Source organism: Phasianus colchicus, chromosome 1, assembly GCF_987193195.1.
Source record: "Phasianus colchicus chromosome 1, bPhaCol1.hap1.1, whole genome shotgun sequence".
NCBI lineage: Eukaryota > Metazoa > Chordata > Aves > Galliformes > Phasianidae > Phasianus > Phasianus colchicus.
Window position 1 is genome coordinate 77,849,161 of NC_143436.1, and position 18,412 is coordinate 77,867,572.

Below are 18,412 nucleotides of genomic sequence, written 5' to 3' on the forward strand. Positions count from 1 at the left end.
CGCCCCGTCTCAGGTTGACCCTGCGTCTCGGTGGGGTCGGCCCGATGCGGTAAGTGCGATGCGATGCGGTGCGCTACCTATCCAGTTCCAGCTTCTTGCGGGCGGGCGCGGTTTTGGTTGAGGCAGCGTCTCCGTGAGCGAAACCACTGTGAACGTGTTTGTTTGTTTGTTTTTTGTGTGTGTGTTATCTCGCGCTTCTGATCGCAATTAAGCTTTTGGGATGTAGCAAGCTCTTAGGCATCTGCGTGGGGGAAAAAAAAAAAAAAGGAACAGGCTAAAGGGAGCTTAACTGACGTAATGGGAAAAGCATGTTAAGTTTGGAAGAGAGATTTTTGGAAAGAGATTAGCTAGAACCCAAATTACTGAAAATTCAGTGAGGACACAGTGAAAAGAGGTTTTGACAATTAGTGAAGTGATTGTGAAAATGCAGAAAAAGAACTATTTTGTGCCTCTGATGTTTGGATGTAAAAGCCAGTAAAGAGAGAAACAAAGGAATGTGTAGTGGTTGAGTTATGGTAAATCCCACGTAGAACATAACCTGTATTTGTTGATGGAATAGACTTGGTATTTTTTAGTTGGAGAGTGAAAGAAGGCAGTAGAATTTGATGGCATCCTGTGATCTCTTGGGTCAGCCAAATATGCTGTGAAACACTGAAGTCAGCATAAAGAAAAAATCTAAAGTGAGTTCTGTATACCAGTTCTGGAATGAGTGAACAAAAACCTAATGTCTGCATACCCCAGAATTTTCTGGCATAGATATTAGATTTTAAATTTTGACAGAATTGAAACTACAGGAAAAGATTCTGCTTTTCTGTTAACAATTGTGATAGTACAATTTCTTTCTGCTAGGGAACTTGTTTTGCACACTTTTAGGCTTGTTCTGTGAAACATCCATGAGAGTAATGCAATTTCATCTGCTAGCTGCTTCTCCCATAACCCCAGTTTATTAAACAATTTCCTTAACTTTCTTAATTGCAATGATTAATGTAAGAATACTAGAATACACAGACCTAAATAATTGTACACTGTTGCTAAGTAGATATTTAAGACCTTTTGTGGAGTCTAAGGAACCAGTTGGTCAGTATTTTTTTTTTTCTTCCTGAAATGAAATACCCTTGCTATTCAGAAATATGTAAGATATATTGAGACATAAATAATTTTATTTGATGGATAGGCAGGTGAGACTTTGTGTTAGGCCTTTCTAAATAGACACTATTAATACTATGGTGTTGTGTTAACTTACTGCTTCTCCACCAATGCTATCTTTCATTTAAGATGGCTGTAATTAAAGTAGCTAGAGTTCATTTTGAAGTCTGATTGACTTTTATCTAGATATGATGTGTCTCAGTGCTTTATAAAAATAATGTTGGTAGTGTTATTTCATTGTTTTGGTAAGTGCTATGCGTTTCTTTTTCATTTGGGAAAATCTGAAGCTAAAAATGTTGGATAAAGTAGAAACGTTCACATGAATTCACCCTAAGATCATTGTAAGCATTTAAAATATTGAGAAGAGAATTTGGCTTTTTTCGCAAAATCTTATCATAGAATGGCTTAAGTTGGAAGAGACCTTAAAAATTGTTTAGTTCCAACCCTCCTGCTATATGCAGAGTTGCTGACAGCTAGATTAGGTTGTCCAGGGTCCAGTCCAACCTGGGAATGTCTTGGGAATGGGGTATCCACAACTTTCTGGGCAACCTGTTCCAGTGCCTCACCATTCTGACAAGAATTTCTGCCTAGCATCTAACCTAATTTTTCCCTCTTTTCGTTTAAAGCTTGTCTTATTGCTATCAGACCATGTAAAAAGTTGTTTGTTGTTTCTCTCTCCTGTTTATAAGCTCCTTTCAAGTACTGGAGGGCCATAATGAGATGCCCCGAGAGCCTTCTCTTTGTCGAGCTAAACAAGCCCAGATTCTCAACCTTTCTTCATAGGAGAGTGCTCCGGCTCTCTGCTAATCTTTATGGCTCTCTTCTGAACCTCCTCCAATATCTCTGCATCTTTCTTGTGCTGGGGGGTCTGAGACCTGGATGCCTCACAAAGACAGACTAGAGGGGAGCAATCATCTCCCTTGTCCTGATGGCCACTCCTCTGTTGATGCAGCTCAAGATATAGTTGGCTTTCTGGGCTGCAAGGTCATGCTGTTGACTTGTGTCCAGTTCTTGGTCCACGAGGTCCCCCAAGTCCTGCTCAGCAGAGCTGCTCTCAATGACTTCTCCCAGTCTATATATGCCATACGTCAAAGATTCCCCTGATGCAAGTGCAACACCTTGCACCATTCCATTCCATATTTGGAAGACCTTAGTATAGGCTGTCAGGTGTGCTGGGCTTGACTATTTTATATATATGCATGTAAACTATAGGGTTGGTTGTTTTTTTTTTTTTTTTTAGGAAAAAACAATTAACTGCTAATGATGATCACTGTTAATCTGTAATCCAAACAAGACTGAGATCCTGAATTTCCTATTAGTCTCTGGGTATTTTTATTTGAATGCAGGTGACCTTCTTGAAATTAACAAGAATTTTTGTAAACTGCAGGGTAATTTATAATTGTAAAATTGTGCAAGTGTTATCCTTAGATAAAAGAGAATTGACTTAACATTTTGTTTGCACAATCCCTTTCAAGTCTGAGCATTAACCAAAACCTCCATCTCAATGTCCATCTCAGTGTGATACATCTCTAAATATAGAATCATTTGAGTTAGAAGGGACCTTTAACGATAATCTAGTCCAGCTCCCCTGCAGTGAACAGGGACATCTGTAGTTCAGTTGGGTTGCTTAGAGCCCTGTCCAGCCTGACCTTGAATGTCTCCAGGGACAGGACATCCACCACCTCTGAGCAACCTGTTCCGGTGCTTTACTACCTTACTCTTTATACCCAGTCTAAATCTGTGCTATTTTAGTTTGAAACAGTTTCGCCTTGTTCTTTGACCACAGACTCTGCTAAAGAGCCTGTCCCCTTCTGAAAGGCCACTATCAGGTTTCCTCAGAGCCTTCTCTTCTCTGTGCTGAACAGCCCCAGCTCCCTCAAAGTAGGGAGGCATTCCATCCCTTGGATTATTTTTTGCAGCACTCCTCCAGACACTGCAACAGGCTCATGTCTCTTTTGTACTGAGGACTTGCATCTGGATGCAGTGCTCCAGGTGAGGTCTCACCTGCTCAGAGTATTGGGCAGGATCACCTCCCTTATCCTGCTGACTATACTTCTTTGGATGCAGCCCAGGATAGGGTTGCACATTGCTGGCTCATGTCCAGCTTGCCATCTATTAGTACCCCCAAGTCCTTCTTATCACAGCTGTGCTCAATGCTTTCATCCCCTGGCTTGTATCATAGTGGAGGTTGCTTTGGCCCAGGTGCAAGACTTTGCACTTGGCTTTATTGAAGCTGTCCAGGTGTTACTGATTTCCATTTGGACACTGATCCATTGATCACCATGCTCTGGGTGCAATCTTGCAATCAGTTTCTCACCTATTAAGCCATCCACCCATCAAATCCATACTTCTATGATTTAGAGAAAAGATTGTAATGGGAAAAGTGTCAAAGGTCTTACTGAAGTATAGATGAGGTAAGTGGCCCTTCACTTGTCCACTGATACAGTTGCACCATCAGAGAATCGCCAAGGTTGGTGGATCTCCAAGATCATCCAGTTCAACCTACCATCAATATTTCTCCAGTAAACTGTATCCCTTACTACAACATCTAAATGTTTAATGTCTCCAGGGGCAGTTACTCAACCACCTCCCTGGGCAGTTTGTTCCAGTTCCTGACTGCTCTTTCAAAGAAGAAATTTTTTTCTAATATCCAACTGGCACTTTGAGGCCATTCCCTCTAGTCTTATTGCTAGTTATGCTGGAGAAGAGGCTACTCCCCCCTCACCTCCCACCTTGCCACAACCTCCTTTCAGATAGCTCTCTACAATTATAAGGTCTCTCCTTAAGCCTCCTCTTTTTCAGACTGAACAATTTCAGTTCTCTCAGCTGTTTTTCACAGAATGGCCAGGGTTGTAAGGGACCTCAAGGACCATGAATCTCCAACCCCCCTGCCACACGCAGGGCCACCAACCTTCCCATTTAATACTAGACCAGGCTGCCCAGGGCCCCATCCAACCTGGCCTCGAACACCTCCAGGGACAGGGCATCCACAACCTCCCTGGGCAGCCTGTTGCAGTACCTCACCACTCTCTCTGTAAAGAATTTCCCCCTGACGTCCAACCTAAATCTCCCCTCCTTCAACTTAAAACCATTTCCCCTCGTTCTGCAGTTATCAACCCTTTCAAAGAGTTGATTCCCTTCCTGCTTGTAGGCTCCCTTTAGGTACTGAAATGCTGCAATGAGGTCACCCCACAGCCTTCTTTTCTCCAGGCTGAACAAGTCCAGCTCCCTCAGCCTGTCTTCATAGGGGAGGTGCTCCAGTCCCCTGATCATCTTTTGGCCCTCCTCTGGACCCTCTCCAACAGCTCCCTGTCTTTTTTGTACTGGGGGCTCCACACCTGGATGCAGTATTCCAGATGGGGCCTCACAAGAGCAGAGTAGAGAGGAACGATCACCTCTCTGTCCCTGCTGGCCACCCCTCTTTTGATGGAGCCCAGGATACCATTTGCCTTCTGAGCCACAAGGGCACACTGCTGGCTCATGTTAAGTTTTTCATCTATCAAGACCCCCAGATCCCTCTCCACAGGGCTGCTCTTAAGGACCGCTCCTTCCAGTCTGCATGGATGCCTGGGATTCCTCCGGCCTAAGTGCAAAACTCTGCACTTTGCTGTGTTGAACCTTATCAGGTTCACCCTGGCCCACCTTTCTAGCCTCTCGAGGCCCCTCTGAATGGCATCCCTTCCTTCTACCATGAACAATGTCATTGATAAAGATGTTAAAGAGCACATCTTTTTCATAAGACTTGTGCTCCAGACCCCTCATCAACTTCATTGCCCTTCTCTGGACGTGCTCTAAGGGCTTCCATGTCTTCTTTTTTTTTTTTTTTTTTTTGTAGCCACAGGCCCAAAACTTGAGATGTGGCTTCACCAGTGCTGAGTTTAAAAAAAAAAAAAAATCATAAACAGCCACTAGTTTTGTCAGATGGAACTTATCCTCAGTGAAGCCATCCTGATTGCTTAATATCGCTTCCTTCTCTTCCATGTTTTTTAGCATAGCTTCCGGATGCTCTGTTCCTTGAGCTTTCATCACATAGAGGCGAGGCTGACAAGTCTGTGCCGCATCTACCCTTAGACCTGGCTCCGCTTCCCGTAACCGATTGCACAGGCACAGGGCTGCTGGTCAGTTCTGTTGTGGGGGCTTTCGCTAGAGGCGAGTGACATGATGAGGCATAGTGAGGCAATGCTGTGGCAATGCGTGGAGGCCCCAGCCAGTCCTGCAGAACGTATTGCTGGCTTCCCTGCCTCCTCCCATGGTACGAGGGAGGGCCGAGCAGCAGTGACATGCGCCTGCGTACCACCATAACCGTTAACCCCAGGGACATCTGCTTCTACATGGAGAGCCTGAACGACCTGCCCTTCAGAGCATGTGCCTCAGAATGTGATATCGTTGTATTAGGGACTGTTTGCATTTTTATCATTTTTGATATTTAATATTTTTACATTTCAGTATTAAATAAATGTGACTGAGATGTATTCCTAGAAGAGGATATTTTTTGTGATTTCAGTACTCCAGGTTCACAGTCTGTCTGGCTCTTGCTATGGTATTTACAACCTGATTCCACCAATCTTTGATCTTTCTCTTGTAATTTGTTATCTCTTGTTTATTGTGTCTGTACTATCCATTTTCTAATCTTGACAGTTGAGTCTCTCACTATCTGCTTATCTGTTTATGCAAGCATACCCTTGCTGGTATGCATGGCCGGGAAAAAAAGTAAACAATTTTAACTCTCATAAATGTGAATGAAGATGTAATCCTCTTTTCCTATGATGTAGACAGCAGTGGCAAGAGAGGGAAAAAGTGGTAAAACCATGTTCTTGTCACAAAATTTGCCAGATAAAACTCGAAATGGACTCAGTAATTACAAGTGTTAGAACAGTGAAAGTCTTTATAAAACTGTAGGTTATTTGAATTGTCTCTTCAGTTTATAATAAATTATTTTCTCTTACATTTTAGGTTACTGAGGACCCATCCTTATAAAGACTATTTTTATCTTTTTCTTCTCCTGCTTTTTTTTTTTTTTTTAAACCACTGTTGATATTAGCATCAGTAGGAGGAAGAAGTACCCTGATCTGACACTAGAGATGGTATGACTGGTATAAATTATTTCTGATCAAAATCTTTGTGCAACTGTTATATAATATGCTAATACAGTAGCCATATAGGTTAATGTAGATGCACATCTAGATATGTGTACAGACTGAGGGACTAGAGGTTGGAGAACAGCCCCATGGAAAGGGAAGTGGGGGTTCTGGTTGATGGCAAGTTGAATCTCAGTTGACAGTATGTGCTGGCAGCCAAAAGGACCATCTGAATCCTGGAGTGCATCAGGTCCATCACTGCCTGCTAGTCAAGGAAAGGGATTGTTTAATTCTGCTCTTCACTGGTGTAGTCTCAGTTTGAGCACTGTGTGCGTGTTTGGGTGCTGAAGTGTAAGAAGGACTTAAAATTCTTCAAGACTGTTTGAAGGAGGGCTGTGAAGATTGAGAGGGGTCTAGAGCAGGCATATCTGGCATGTAGCCCGCATGCAGTCCAGCTCAGCTCACTCTGTAGCCCTCGCCCCCTGCTGCTGTATCACCATGGTGGCAGCTCTGCCCCATCGAGCAGCTTGGCCTGGCCTGGTTGCAGGGCACAAGGAGGGCACAGTGCAGTGCAGACAAATAATATGGCACTGTGCTTAATTTGCAAGGAAATAATGTCAGTGTTCAAAGATTACAATTTGAAAACACATTATATGCAGAAACATGCTGCCAAATTCAGTGCCCATCAAGGAAGTTGATTTCGTTCCAAAAATTTCGTTACGAAATAGTTCCAACTATTTCGTAAAGATGAAATAATGGAACTGAAAAAAGTCTGTCACCTCAACAAAACATTTTCAAAAAAGTTAAAACTCACATGAACTCTGTTATAAAAGCTAGTCATGTGACAGAAAATCTGCAAAGAAATTAAAACCATTTCCTGAGGGTGAGTTTGTTATAGATGGAAAGCATGGCAGATACAACGTGTTATGATAGAAAAAGAAAAAGCGGATTTTTCTAAAATCAATTTGTCTATGACAAATATTATATGTCTATTTGACTGATTATATTACATTATAATTATATGTCCATTTGACTATGGACAGGTCAAGAAAAATCTATTGAAAAAGATGAGTGTAAAGCTGTTAATTTCAAATTTTATTCTTTGATAATAGATGAAACTACTGATGCTGCAGATATGGCTCTACTTGCTGTTTTTGTTAGAAATATTGATAACAAATATGATATCACTGAAGAAATGACTTCTTTGATGCCACTGAAAGACACAACTGAATCTCTTCCTTTGTATAAAGCAGTAAAAAAATAAAAAAAGAATTACAGCAATTTTCTTTGTCAACATACGTGGTGTAGCTACTGATGGTGCTCCAGTGGTTGTTGTTGGTAAAAAAGAGGGACTTACAAGATTAATAGAAGATGATGCAATTACCTCTGCTAACTCAGATAAAATATCACAGCATCAAGAAAATTTGTGTGTAAAAGCTTTAAAAATGGATAAAGCCCAAGAGACTGAATCATCACCAGTTTTAGGAGTTCTTTAAAAGCATGGGGTCATCATTTACTTTTCTGAATGAATGTGGCTAATTCAGGGTAAAATGCTAAAAAGACTTTGCAAACTGAGATCATGTCCTTTCTGGAATCAAAAGGAGAATTTGTTCCAGAATGAGGAGATTAAAAATAATGGCCCAGAGATTTAGCATTTTTGCTGAATTTGGCCACTCATTTGAATGAGTTGAACATGTGTCTTTAAAGTGAAAATCAACTTATCTGTACTATGTTTCTGACAATGTTAGTGCTTGGAATGAACTTGATCTTGCCGTAATTTAAGTTTATGTCAAATAAGTTCATGCATTTTGATACATTGCCTAAAACAATTCTATGAACAGTGAAAAATATGCAGGTGTGCTTTCTATATTTTGATAAAGAAGTTTGAGATTAGATTTCCTGATTTCAAATTTATTTTTTTAATATATTTGCGAGTCTATTTGCAGCCAACAAAAATGTATTACTTGCAGATTTTCACATTAAATGCCATAATTGCCATTGGACATTCAACTTTAAAAAAAAAAAAAAAAAAAAAATCATGTCTCTTTGCCAGACTTTCATAAGCCCTCTCTTAGGAAAAAAAAAAAAAAAAATCCCTTGCTTCATAGTCATACCTTATTCATGTCATTACCTTTTGGCAGTACATACATTTGTGAGCAATTATGTCAAGGGTGAAGCACAGGAAAAGTAATATTTAATCAAAAGTCTCTGATGAACACATGGAGAAGTCACTAGGAATGGCAACCACTGCTGTTGAACCAATCTAATGCATTAGTTTCACAAAAACAAAGTCAGACATCCCACTATTTTTATGTCTTTGTTCCTCCCTGTTTTTTATGTAAGATTTGTTATTTAAATACATTGAGTTTGTATGCATTTTATGTGACCCATGGCAATTCCTGTTTGTTCAGTATGGCTCAGGCAGGCCATGTTCTAGAGGACAGTGTTGTATGATGAGCAGCTAAGTTCAATTGGTTTGTGGTGTTGGGTTTATCCCCATGGTTCCTTTCCAATCCTGGATATTCTACTGTTTTATTACTTTGTGGTGTGAGAAAACTTTCTGTTGATAGACTTGAACTGGGATTGCTTCAGTCTCCTGTTCTGTCAATGGAACACAGTTGGACAATCTACACAATAATATTATTGACTGTGTGGTAATTGGGTCATAGAATGAATGCTTCTGTGAATGCATCTGCTGACGTGCCTACAAGTATTTTCTTGGTCCACTCAGAACATTTACCCTTATTTCTATTGTTCTTTAAAATATAACATCTATGGGATATCATCCAACAGCTTGTGTCTCATCACTTATACACTCTATTTCCATTAAACAGTCTTATGTGAAATTCCAGGCAGCAGAAGAATCAAGAATCTGAATCTAGTAGCTGTATATCCTAGTTCGGGATGGAAATCACGTTTTGCCATTTCAGTCTTATTAATAGCTTCCCATTCAAGCTTAAAAAAAAAAAGCTGGACATGGACTGAAAATCCACAGTGAGTTCTAGAATGTTAATTCAGATTTTTTTCTTTTCATTCATTTCCTTCATTTTTAGTTTGGCAGACCTTTTAGTTTGACAGAACAAGTGCAATTCAGCGTGAAGAGTGATAAACTTCATAGAAGTTTTGCTGTCTACCTGAGTTAGAGATTTTGTGCCATTTAACTGATTTGTTGCTAAATTCATTGCTTCATTCCCTTGTTCTAGGAAGTAGGAGCTGTTTTTTTGGTACCTGATGTATCACTTTTGAACAATGTATGAAATACTGAGCAGTGTGTTAGTCAAAATTGTCCTGAACTGATAGTCCAGCCATTTTGTGAGGCTAGTGTTTCTGTTGTAACAGCTTGTATTGTTATTTAAGTCATCCTCTGAAACCTGGACTCTAAACTATTTCTGTTTATCTTATGATCTCCAGAACCCAAACAGGCAGAATCACAGAGGCAGTGAAGGTTAAAGGGGAGCCTCTGCTCATCATCTCATCCAACCCCACTGCTCCATAGGGTCAACTGGAACACGTTGCATAGGCTGGTGTTCACTCAGTTTTTGAGTATCTCCACAGAAGGTCATTCCACAACCTCCATATGCAGTTTGTTCCAGTGCTGACTGGCCTCACAAGAAAAAAAGTGTTTTCTTGTGTTCTCATAGAATTTTTTATGTTTTAAACTGTGCCCATTGTCTCTTGTTCTGGCAGTAGGCACTAGGGGCTCCATCTTCTTTATGCCTTCTCATTGGGCATTTATATACCTTATTCAGCCTGCAGAGGAGATGGTTCCAGGAGGATCTTATCAATGTCAGCTCTTTCAACTCATATGAGAGATGCTCCAGTTGCTCAGTACAGCTTTGTGACCCTTTGCTGGACTTGCACCAGTACATCTGTATTTTCCAGGGGGCCCAATAATGGCCACAGCACTGACTTCACCAGTGCTATGCAGAGAGAAAGGATCACTTTCCCTTGACCTGCTGATAGTGTTACTTCTAATCTTAGAATCATTTAGGTTTGAAAAGACCCGTAAGGTCATTCAGTACAACCATCTTCTCCAAGTCCACAGCTATACTATGTTCCTAGTGCCTCATCCACACATCTCTTAAATACCTCCAGGGATGAGAACTCCACCATTTCCCTGGGCTGCTTTTTCCAATGCCTAAGCACCCTATCTGTGAAGAAATTCTCCCTGATAACCAATCTAAACTTCCCCACACATAACTTGAGGCCATTGCCATGCATCCTGTCACTTGTCAACTGAGAAAAGAGAGCACCAACCTACCTGGAGCAACCTTCTTTCAAGTAGTTTTAGAGAGTGATAAGATCTCCCCTCCAACCTCCTTTTCCAAACTAAACAGCCCCAGTTCCCTCAGTCATCCCTTATATCTCTTGTTTTTTAGTCCCTTCACCAGCTTTGTTACTCTTCTCTGCACAGACTCAAGCAGCTCAATATCCATCTTGTAGTGAGGGCCTCAAACTGAGTACAGTATTTGAGGTGTAGTCTCACCAGTGCTGAGTACAGAAAGGCAATTACTTACCTAGTCCTATTGGCCACATTATTTTTGGTGAAGGCCAGGAACTGTTGGCCTTTTTAGTCACCTGGGCACACTGCTGGCTTATGTTCAGATGGTTGTTGACCAGCAGCTCCAGATCTTTTTTACCAGGCAGCTTTCTGCCACTGTGTGGGATTGTTATGACCCCAGTGTAGCACACCATTTAGCCTTCTTGAATACCATACAATTGGACATAGCTCATAGATCTAACCTATCTAGATCCCTCTGCAAAGTTTTCTTATCCCTGAGCAGATCAGCAGTCCTGCCAAACTTGGTGTCATCTGTAAACACAGCCCTCAGTGCTGTTGGACACCTTTGTGGTGAGGGTACATAGAGACTCAAGCTCAGCTAGTCAAACAGGACGGCATTAAGCTATTTCTGAAAAAGGGATAACATATGCTTTAGTCTTTGTTTCACCATAATTAAACTTTTTTTTTCATCCTTCACTTCTTTTTGTTTTTACTATTATGTTCCTGTTCATGGTACAGTCTCCTACTACATTAGTTTTTATCTTATTTCAAAGAGTGTTTATGTGGATATGAAAGTGCAAACAATATTCGATTGCATTCAGAAGATCATAATTTTATTCTAGGGCTTCATGCTTTCACAAATACATGTTTCGAAACTGAAGATAGATGGAGGTAATTCTTTTGAATGACTATTTCACCTTTCCTGTATCATTTACCCTGTTTGAATTTGAATGTCTTTATTAAGAAGCAAAAGTTTGTCTCCTTAGTAAAAAACTGATTGGACAGCTGGGCTCAGAGAGTTATGGTGAATGGAGTTAAATCCAGCTGACAACTGGTCACTAGTGGTGTTCTTCAGGGGTTAGTACTGGTGCCAGTCCTGTTTAATATCTTTATTGATGATTTGGTCAAGGGGATTGAGTGCACCCTCAGTAAGGCTGCAGATGACACCATGTTGGGAGGATGTGTTGATCTGCTTGAGTGTAGGAAGGTTCTACAGAGGGATCTGCATAGGCTATATCAATAGGTTGATGCCAGTTGTATGAGCTTTAACAAGATCAAGTGACAAGTCCTGCACTTTGATCACAATAACCCCATGCATCGCTACAGGTTTGGGGCACAGTGACTGGAAAGCTGCATGGAAGAAAATTATCTGGGGGTGTTAGTTGCAGGCCAGCTGAGCATGAGCTAGCAGTGTGCCCAGATGGCCAAGAAGGCCAGTGGTGTCCCATCTTCTATGAGAATTAGCATAGCCACTGGGACTAGGGAAACTAGGGAAGACTAGGGGACTGGGACATCCCCTTGTACTTTGCACCTTGATTAAGGCTGCACCTTGAGTACTGTGTACAGTTTTGTGCCCCATACTACAAGAAGGAGCTGGAGTGCATCCACAGAAAGGCAATGAAGTGCATGAAGGGTCTGGAATGAGGAACAGCTGAGGGAACTGTGATTGTTCTGGAGAAGAGGAGGTTCAGGGGAAACCTTATTGCTCTCTACTACCTGAAAGGAGATTGTAGCAAGATGGGAGTTGATGTCTTCTCCCAGATAACTAGGACTAGAGGAGATCACAGAATTGCAGGGGCTGGAAGGGACCTCAAAAGATCATTGAGTCCAACTCCCCTGCAAAACAGGCTCCCTACAGCAGGCTGCACAGGTAGGCAGATCTTGAATGTCTCCAGAGAAGAATCCACAGCCTCCCTGGGCAGCCTGTTCCAGTGCTCTGTCAGCCTTACTGTGAAGAAGTTCTTTTGTATATTGGTGCGTAGCTTCTTATGTTCCAATTTATGGTCATTTCCCCTTGTCCTGTCCCTACAGATCGCTGAGAAGAGGCTGGCCATGTCTTTTTGACTCCCACAGTTGAGATACTTATACACAATAATCAGATCCCCCCGTGTCTCCTTTTCTCAAGGCTGAGCAGACCCAGTTCGCTCAGCCTTTCCTCATAGGAGAAACGCTCCAGGCCCTTCACCATCTTTGTGGCCCTCTGCTGGACTCTCTCCAGGAGACCCTTGTCTTTTTTGTAATGGGGAGCCCAGAACTGGATACAGTGCTCAGGTGGTGTCCTCAAGTTTCATCAGGGGAGGTTTGTGTTGGATATTAGGAAGAAAACAATTTCAGAAAGAGTGACCAAATGTTGATCAGAACAGACTCTCTGGTGAAGTGGTGGGATTACCATCCCTTGGAGGTGTTCAGGAAACATATAGTTGTGCCACTGAAGGACATGGTTTAGTGGGCATGGTGTTGATGGGTTGGCTGTTGGACTTATCTTAGAGGTCTTTTCCAACCTTAATGATTCTGTGATTCCTCTATACTGATAAATACTCTTTTTTTTTTTTTTTTTTTTTGCATTAATTTAGCTGCAGTTAATCAATACTAGACTGCATCATTGTTTACCTTATTATATCTGACTTCTGAATAATCACCTCCAAAAAGATGAATTTCTGAAATAATTCCTTTTGGCCAAGTCTCATGTATTCCTACTCAACCGTTTTAACCGGAACAGCTTGTTACTTTTCACCTATATTGCACTTAGTGTTAGGTTGTTTTGCATTTAACGGTATTATAAAATTGTAGAATGTTCTTGGGTTTGAAGAAACTTTAAAATGATGTATTTCCAACCCCCTTGCCATGGGCGGGGTTTGTGGGATTCTCCTGAAAAGGCATGCTGAAGAAAGGGAAAGGCATAATTAGGTGAAGACCAGTCAAAGGTCTGATAGCAGTTTTTTGCCTAATCGTCTTTTTTGCCCTCTATAGATAGCCTATTAGTTGTATAGATAGCCTATTGCAGTTGTGTTGCTGAGAGAACCGATAAACCCAACTGCCCCTCCTGATCATGACTTGAACTGATGTCAAGATCCTGACCCAGCAACTTCCAGCTGAATGTAGTGCCACTCTGTTGTCATGTTGTTTCATGTCAAGGTGGTGCTGCACCAAGCCAAAAACGTATGACAGCACTCACAGATGTGGTTCCATGGCTCTAGGCTTAAGTAAAAGAAGTGTAACCAACTCCTGCGGGACCCAGGGGAGGCCTTTCTTGCTCTTTCATGAAGCAGACTACACAAAGCTTATGAGACTAACCCCATACAGCAGAAGCAGTATGCACTGTAGCGATTAAGTAACAATATCAGCAGAGACCAGATGCCAGCAGAGTAGGGACCATTATCGAGTGGGATCCCCTCTGAGCTGGACTGAGACCCTTACACTACACACACCAGCATCTGGACTGACCGTCAAACATCAGATCATACTACTCTCCCTAGCAATGTCTAGAAATCTTCCTTCTTGCTAGGGGATATTGGTTATGGCCCTCTCGTAAGGAATTCAATCAAATACCATGCCTCGGCAGACTCCATTACCTGGCAATTCGTGGAGTGTGGCATGTACTTTCGGAGTTTCCGCGAGTTATCTAATGGTTTGGTGGGGAACTAGGAGTGCACATCACATTCAGCATGCGCCCTTGCCCTTTAACATATTACTTGTTGTATGCTTTGCTAAGACCATTTGTTTGTTAGTGTATGTTTGGAATTGTTACCTGTTGAGCATTTGCTAACTGAGATTGTAATTGCTTAAGGACACTGTATTAAATAAATGTATAGTTAACCACCTGACTTGTGGTCAGTGAAGTGTGTTAACTGAACTCTGTGCAACCCCACTGTTTGTAAGGTAGGGAACAGTGCGCAATAGAAAATCTGCATGACGTTGCTGAATATGCTGCATGACAAGGTTGCAAATAACTTTTGCTTGTATTATGTAAGTACGGACAACATGGTGTTGCAAAGATAGATTTGGATTAAATTCACTATTCTCTTTGAGTTAGCTAAAAAAATTCAATATTGATCTGTTCATAATTTGTAGCAAAAGCTTTTTGATAGCACAGGTATCTCAGTTTATTACTTTTAATTCTTTTCTTCTGCATGATATTTCTATTTCTCTGAGTTGGGGCATCTGTTTAGCTATGAAAATGACAAAACATATGCATGTATTTCAGCCTTTGAGATTTTTGTTTTGTTTTGTTTTTGCATTCTATTTTTTTGTTTTTATATAGTTCTGGAATATTTAACTTGAAAGTACCCAGTATTTTCTCAACAGAGTTCAAATCTTTTAACTTATTGGCAAGTAGGAATAGAAGTTAACTTCACGGCTTGTGTTTTGTAGAAACCTCACTCTACCTCTCTCCTTTTTTTGTATCTTTTTTCAGTTTTCCTTTTTGGGGTTACATTCAGCACCATCTGCCAGCTTGTGACTTCTCATCATTGGTCATTTCAGCACCTAGACCAGACAGTGAATTTCCTTTTTAAATTGAAATTTTGGCTAGCCCTGCATGCCATCAATAAAATACATAAGATTTGTCTGTTTCCTGTATTTAATAACTTCTTCCTTCAGTATTGTTCTTTCACTTCAAGAGAGGTCTTTAACAAAGCTATGTAGGAAGAAAGTGCACAGCTGTGATAGGCAGAGTGTATGTGTTCGTGTCAATTAATTATCTTTCTTGTGTTTAGAATTGACAGCTCTAAATTGCAGTTTTTGTAATAATTCATTCTCACCTAAAAGGAAAGAGGAGACTATATGGATCACATCTTAGAACCAAAAAACAGAGTTGTTATGAAAATTAGCTATAAAATAAATAGGAAAATAATTATTTCTTATATCTGCAGGAATTGAATAGTTGCATATACTCACAGATATTAAGAGTAGTTCTGGTAGAAGGAGAAAATAGTGTAACATTGACCCATGATGAAACCTAAAATTGTGAGTTAATTTGGAGTTGGGTATTGTATGAAGGGAGACTATGATGAATTGCTTTGAACTTCATTAAGTCTTCAGATGTAAACTGTCTGAAAGCCCAGTTCAGTAGTGGCTTGTAATTTGTCCAGGAGTAATGAAAGTTTTTTAACTTACAGAATGTTTTCAGAGCAGTTTAGTTCAGTGACTGAATCACTGGTCCTGTTTGTGACAGAAAATAAGGTATGTTTCTTTTATAATGCCTTATAACTTGGTCTTCCCATGGGATAGAAATCATGCTTTACAGTTGTTTTGAAGTCTTGACAGCTATGTTGTAGTCTATGGATGTCATATTTTCTTATTATGCAAACTAATTTCTAGTAATAATTATTTGTTTCTTGCCTTTTCCAGCATCTTTGAAGATGAAGGAATGAAACTACGACAGCTGAAACTAGAGAATCAGGTAAGTGGTTGTGCATAAGCTGGCAAAAATAAATGTAAGGAAAACAAGCATAAGCCATCTTATTTTAGAAAGGGAAGTTAAAGTCCTTGTTTTCACATTTTCTCCCTTCTTTTCCCTTCCCACTTTTTCTCTTGATCACCTGGCCTGTTATTTACTTTGTAATTTGTTGCTCAGAACTACATAAGGTACACAGCAACCATGAGTCTAGGCCACATTGTTCAGTTTCTGTTGTGATATGCAAGGCTGCAGATGAAGTCACAGTGTCATAGAGGCTTGAGAACTGGGTGTGAAGTGGTTAAAAATGATCTGAAGAATAAAAGCAGAACTGATTGCTAACATTTTTCATTAAAGTTCTGCCTGACTTGTTACATAGCTTGTATGGCTTGTAGGTTCAATTTCTTTTATGCATTTATTTTTTGCATGTCTTATTCATTTTATTGGGATTGAATCACCACAAGGCAGAAATGAATAATGAGGTTGGAAGACTGTAAGTAATTAGCATTCTGAGTCTCAAAGTAAAATGTTCCCTGAGCAACCAAAAGATCTGTTTAATACTGGTTTTGAAAAAGATATCCAGTTTCTTTCTAGTTACTGTTATTTTTGTCTCCTACAAAACAAAAAATGAAAAGAAAACAAAACAACACATTTGCAGCCAAGCATTTATCTGATATTAGATTTTGTCTCTTTTTTTAAAGCAGCTGGTGCTATTTGCTGGATCACTTGCTCATCAAATCAGTGAAGTATCCATCCTCTGAAATTTCAAGTGCTTACCTAAAAGTTAGAAGTTGTGAGATTATTATAATTATCTAGGTTTCCATTTCACATGGAATGGAATTCACTGTATTACGTTATCGATTAAATTCATCAAGGTAGAACATAAAGTTGTGTTGAAATTACAGTTTTTAGAAATTCTGTCTCATCTGAGGATCTTTAAGTCAAGACATAATACTTTCCAGGGAACTGATGCATCGGTTAATAGCCCTCTGTCTCAAAACTTGTTATTTCTAGTTTGAGTTTATATAGCTTTGAATTCAGACAGATTCATTATTGACTTGATCTCTGTGTGTATATGGACACTTATCTAACACACTTCAGAGTTGGGGAGTTAAAAATATCCTTGGCTGTATTTGTAAAAGCTACCTGTAAACTTTCCAATAACACATGTTGCAAAGAGAAAACAATAAGATAATGAAAAGCTTTAGCTTTAGCTTGAGAAAAAGGTCTTGGAAGTGATTTGTAAAGGAGAACATAGAGCTAAATGACATTTAATAACAAGTTCTCAGAAGAAGGATGATCTGACTTGTTAACGAACCTTGGTGTCTGTTTCAAGACTGTTGGCTTGAGTTATGAGCCAGTAGCAACAAGTGCTCTTACTGCTAGGCACTGTGGTCAATGTATGCCAGTTTGAGATATTGTCATGGAGATGCATCACTGTTCCAACAAAACAAAGCTGCTGGGCTGGAGGGAATTCACAGAATCACAGAATTCCTTTGAAGCAACTGCCAGTTAAACAACTGAGAGGTAAATTCATAGATTTCATATACTTCTACAATTTGATTCAGGGTTCAGAGTTTTCTGTAATAGTGTTTTTTGTTTGTTTTTCCTTTTTTTTTTTTTTAAATTTGGTTGAGATTGCAAGCATCAACAGAACTGACAACTAGAAACTTTCATTAGAATATATTTTAACACCCCAGTTTCACTGTAGCTTGGTGATATTTGGTGAGAAATGCTAACAGTCTCTTATTTAGGATTGTATGCTTAAGTTTGAATGTTAATGTTGGAAGTCTGCTTTTATCTTTTACACCAGTAGTACTATGCTTTCTGAAGAACTAAAGGTCAATAGCAAATCACATTCAGGCATAATGGACTCATTACTGTTTGTAGCAGATACCACGCTTAAGCAATTTCTCCTAAACACTTAGAGGAATTGAGATAAGAGTTGCAGAATGTTTTTGTGAGATACAGCAGGATTGTGTTTAGAATCTTTGGCCACATGGAGAATCTAGAATAAACCTTTGATGTATCAAGGGCATGTGTCTCTCATCCATCTTTATGATGGATTTTGAACCCTATCATTTAAGTGTTGTTTATAATGATGCTTGACATCAAGATCTATCTGTGGGTCATATCTGTCTGCCCCAAAGTTTTTGTCTAGTGTACTTTGTTTTCCTTGAGAAGAGAGTGGATGACTTCGCAAACAGTGCTTACTTCCTCAGCAGTAGAATGTGCTTCCCTGTATATTTTGAAGTACCTGTAACTCAACCTGTACTGCTGCTACCTCTCTGTGGATGGAGACAGTAAAAGCTAAAGACTCATTTCTGACTGCATTTAATATGATATTAGTCTTGACACCTAAGTTTTGTTAATGCCATCATCACTAGCATTTGTCCCTGCTGTCTTATTGTGAACTAAAGAGGAGCTGAAAGAATAGAGGCTATGCCTCAGAAATCCATGCCTTGTGGCCTACTAAGGTAGATCATGTCAAGTAATAAATAGTATATTGCA

General features: G+C 40.1%; 1 protein-coding gene across 4 annotated transcripts in view; it reads left to right on the top strand.

Moving 5' to 3' along the window:
• Nucleotides 1-18,412, top strand: part of TULP3 (TUB like protein 3) — a 36,428-nt gene that overhangs the window by 1,111 nt on the left and 16,905 nt on the right. For 3 of the 4 annotated variants that reach the window (XM_031611539.2, XM_031611538.2, XM_031611541.2), the window contains exon 2: nt 15,856-15,907. In XM_031611539.2, the coding sequence (XP_031467399.1) occupies nt 15,875-15,907 (33 nt within the window). In that variant the 5' untranslated portion in view covers nt 15,856-15,874. Of the gene's footprint in view, nt 1-6,159; nt 6,231-15,855; nt 15,908-18,412 lie in introns of those variants that run through there. The other variant, XM_090148396.1, reaches the window with a different exon arrangement.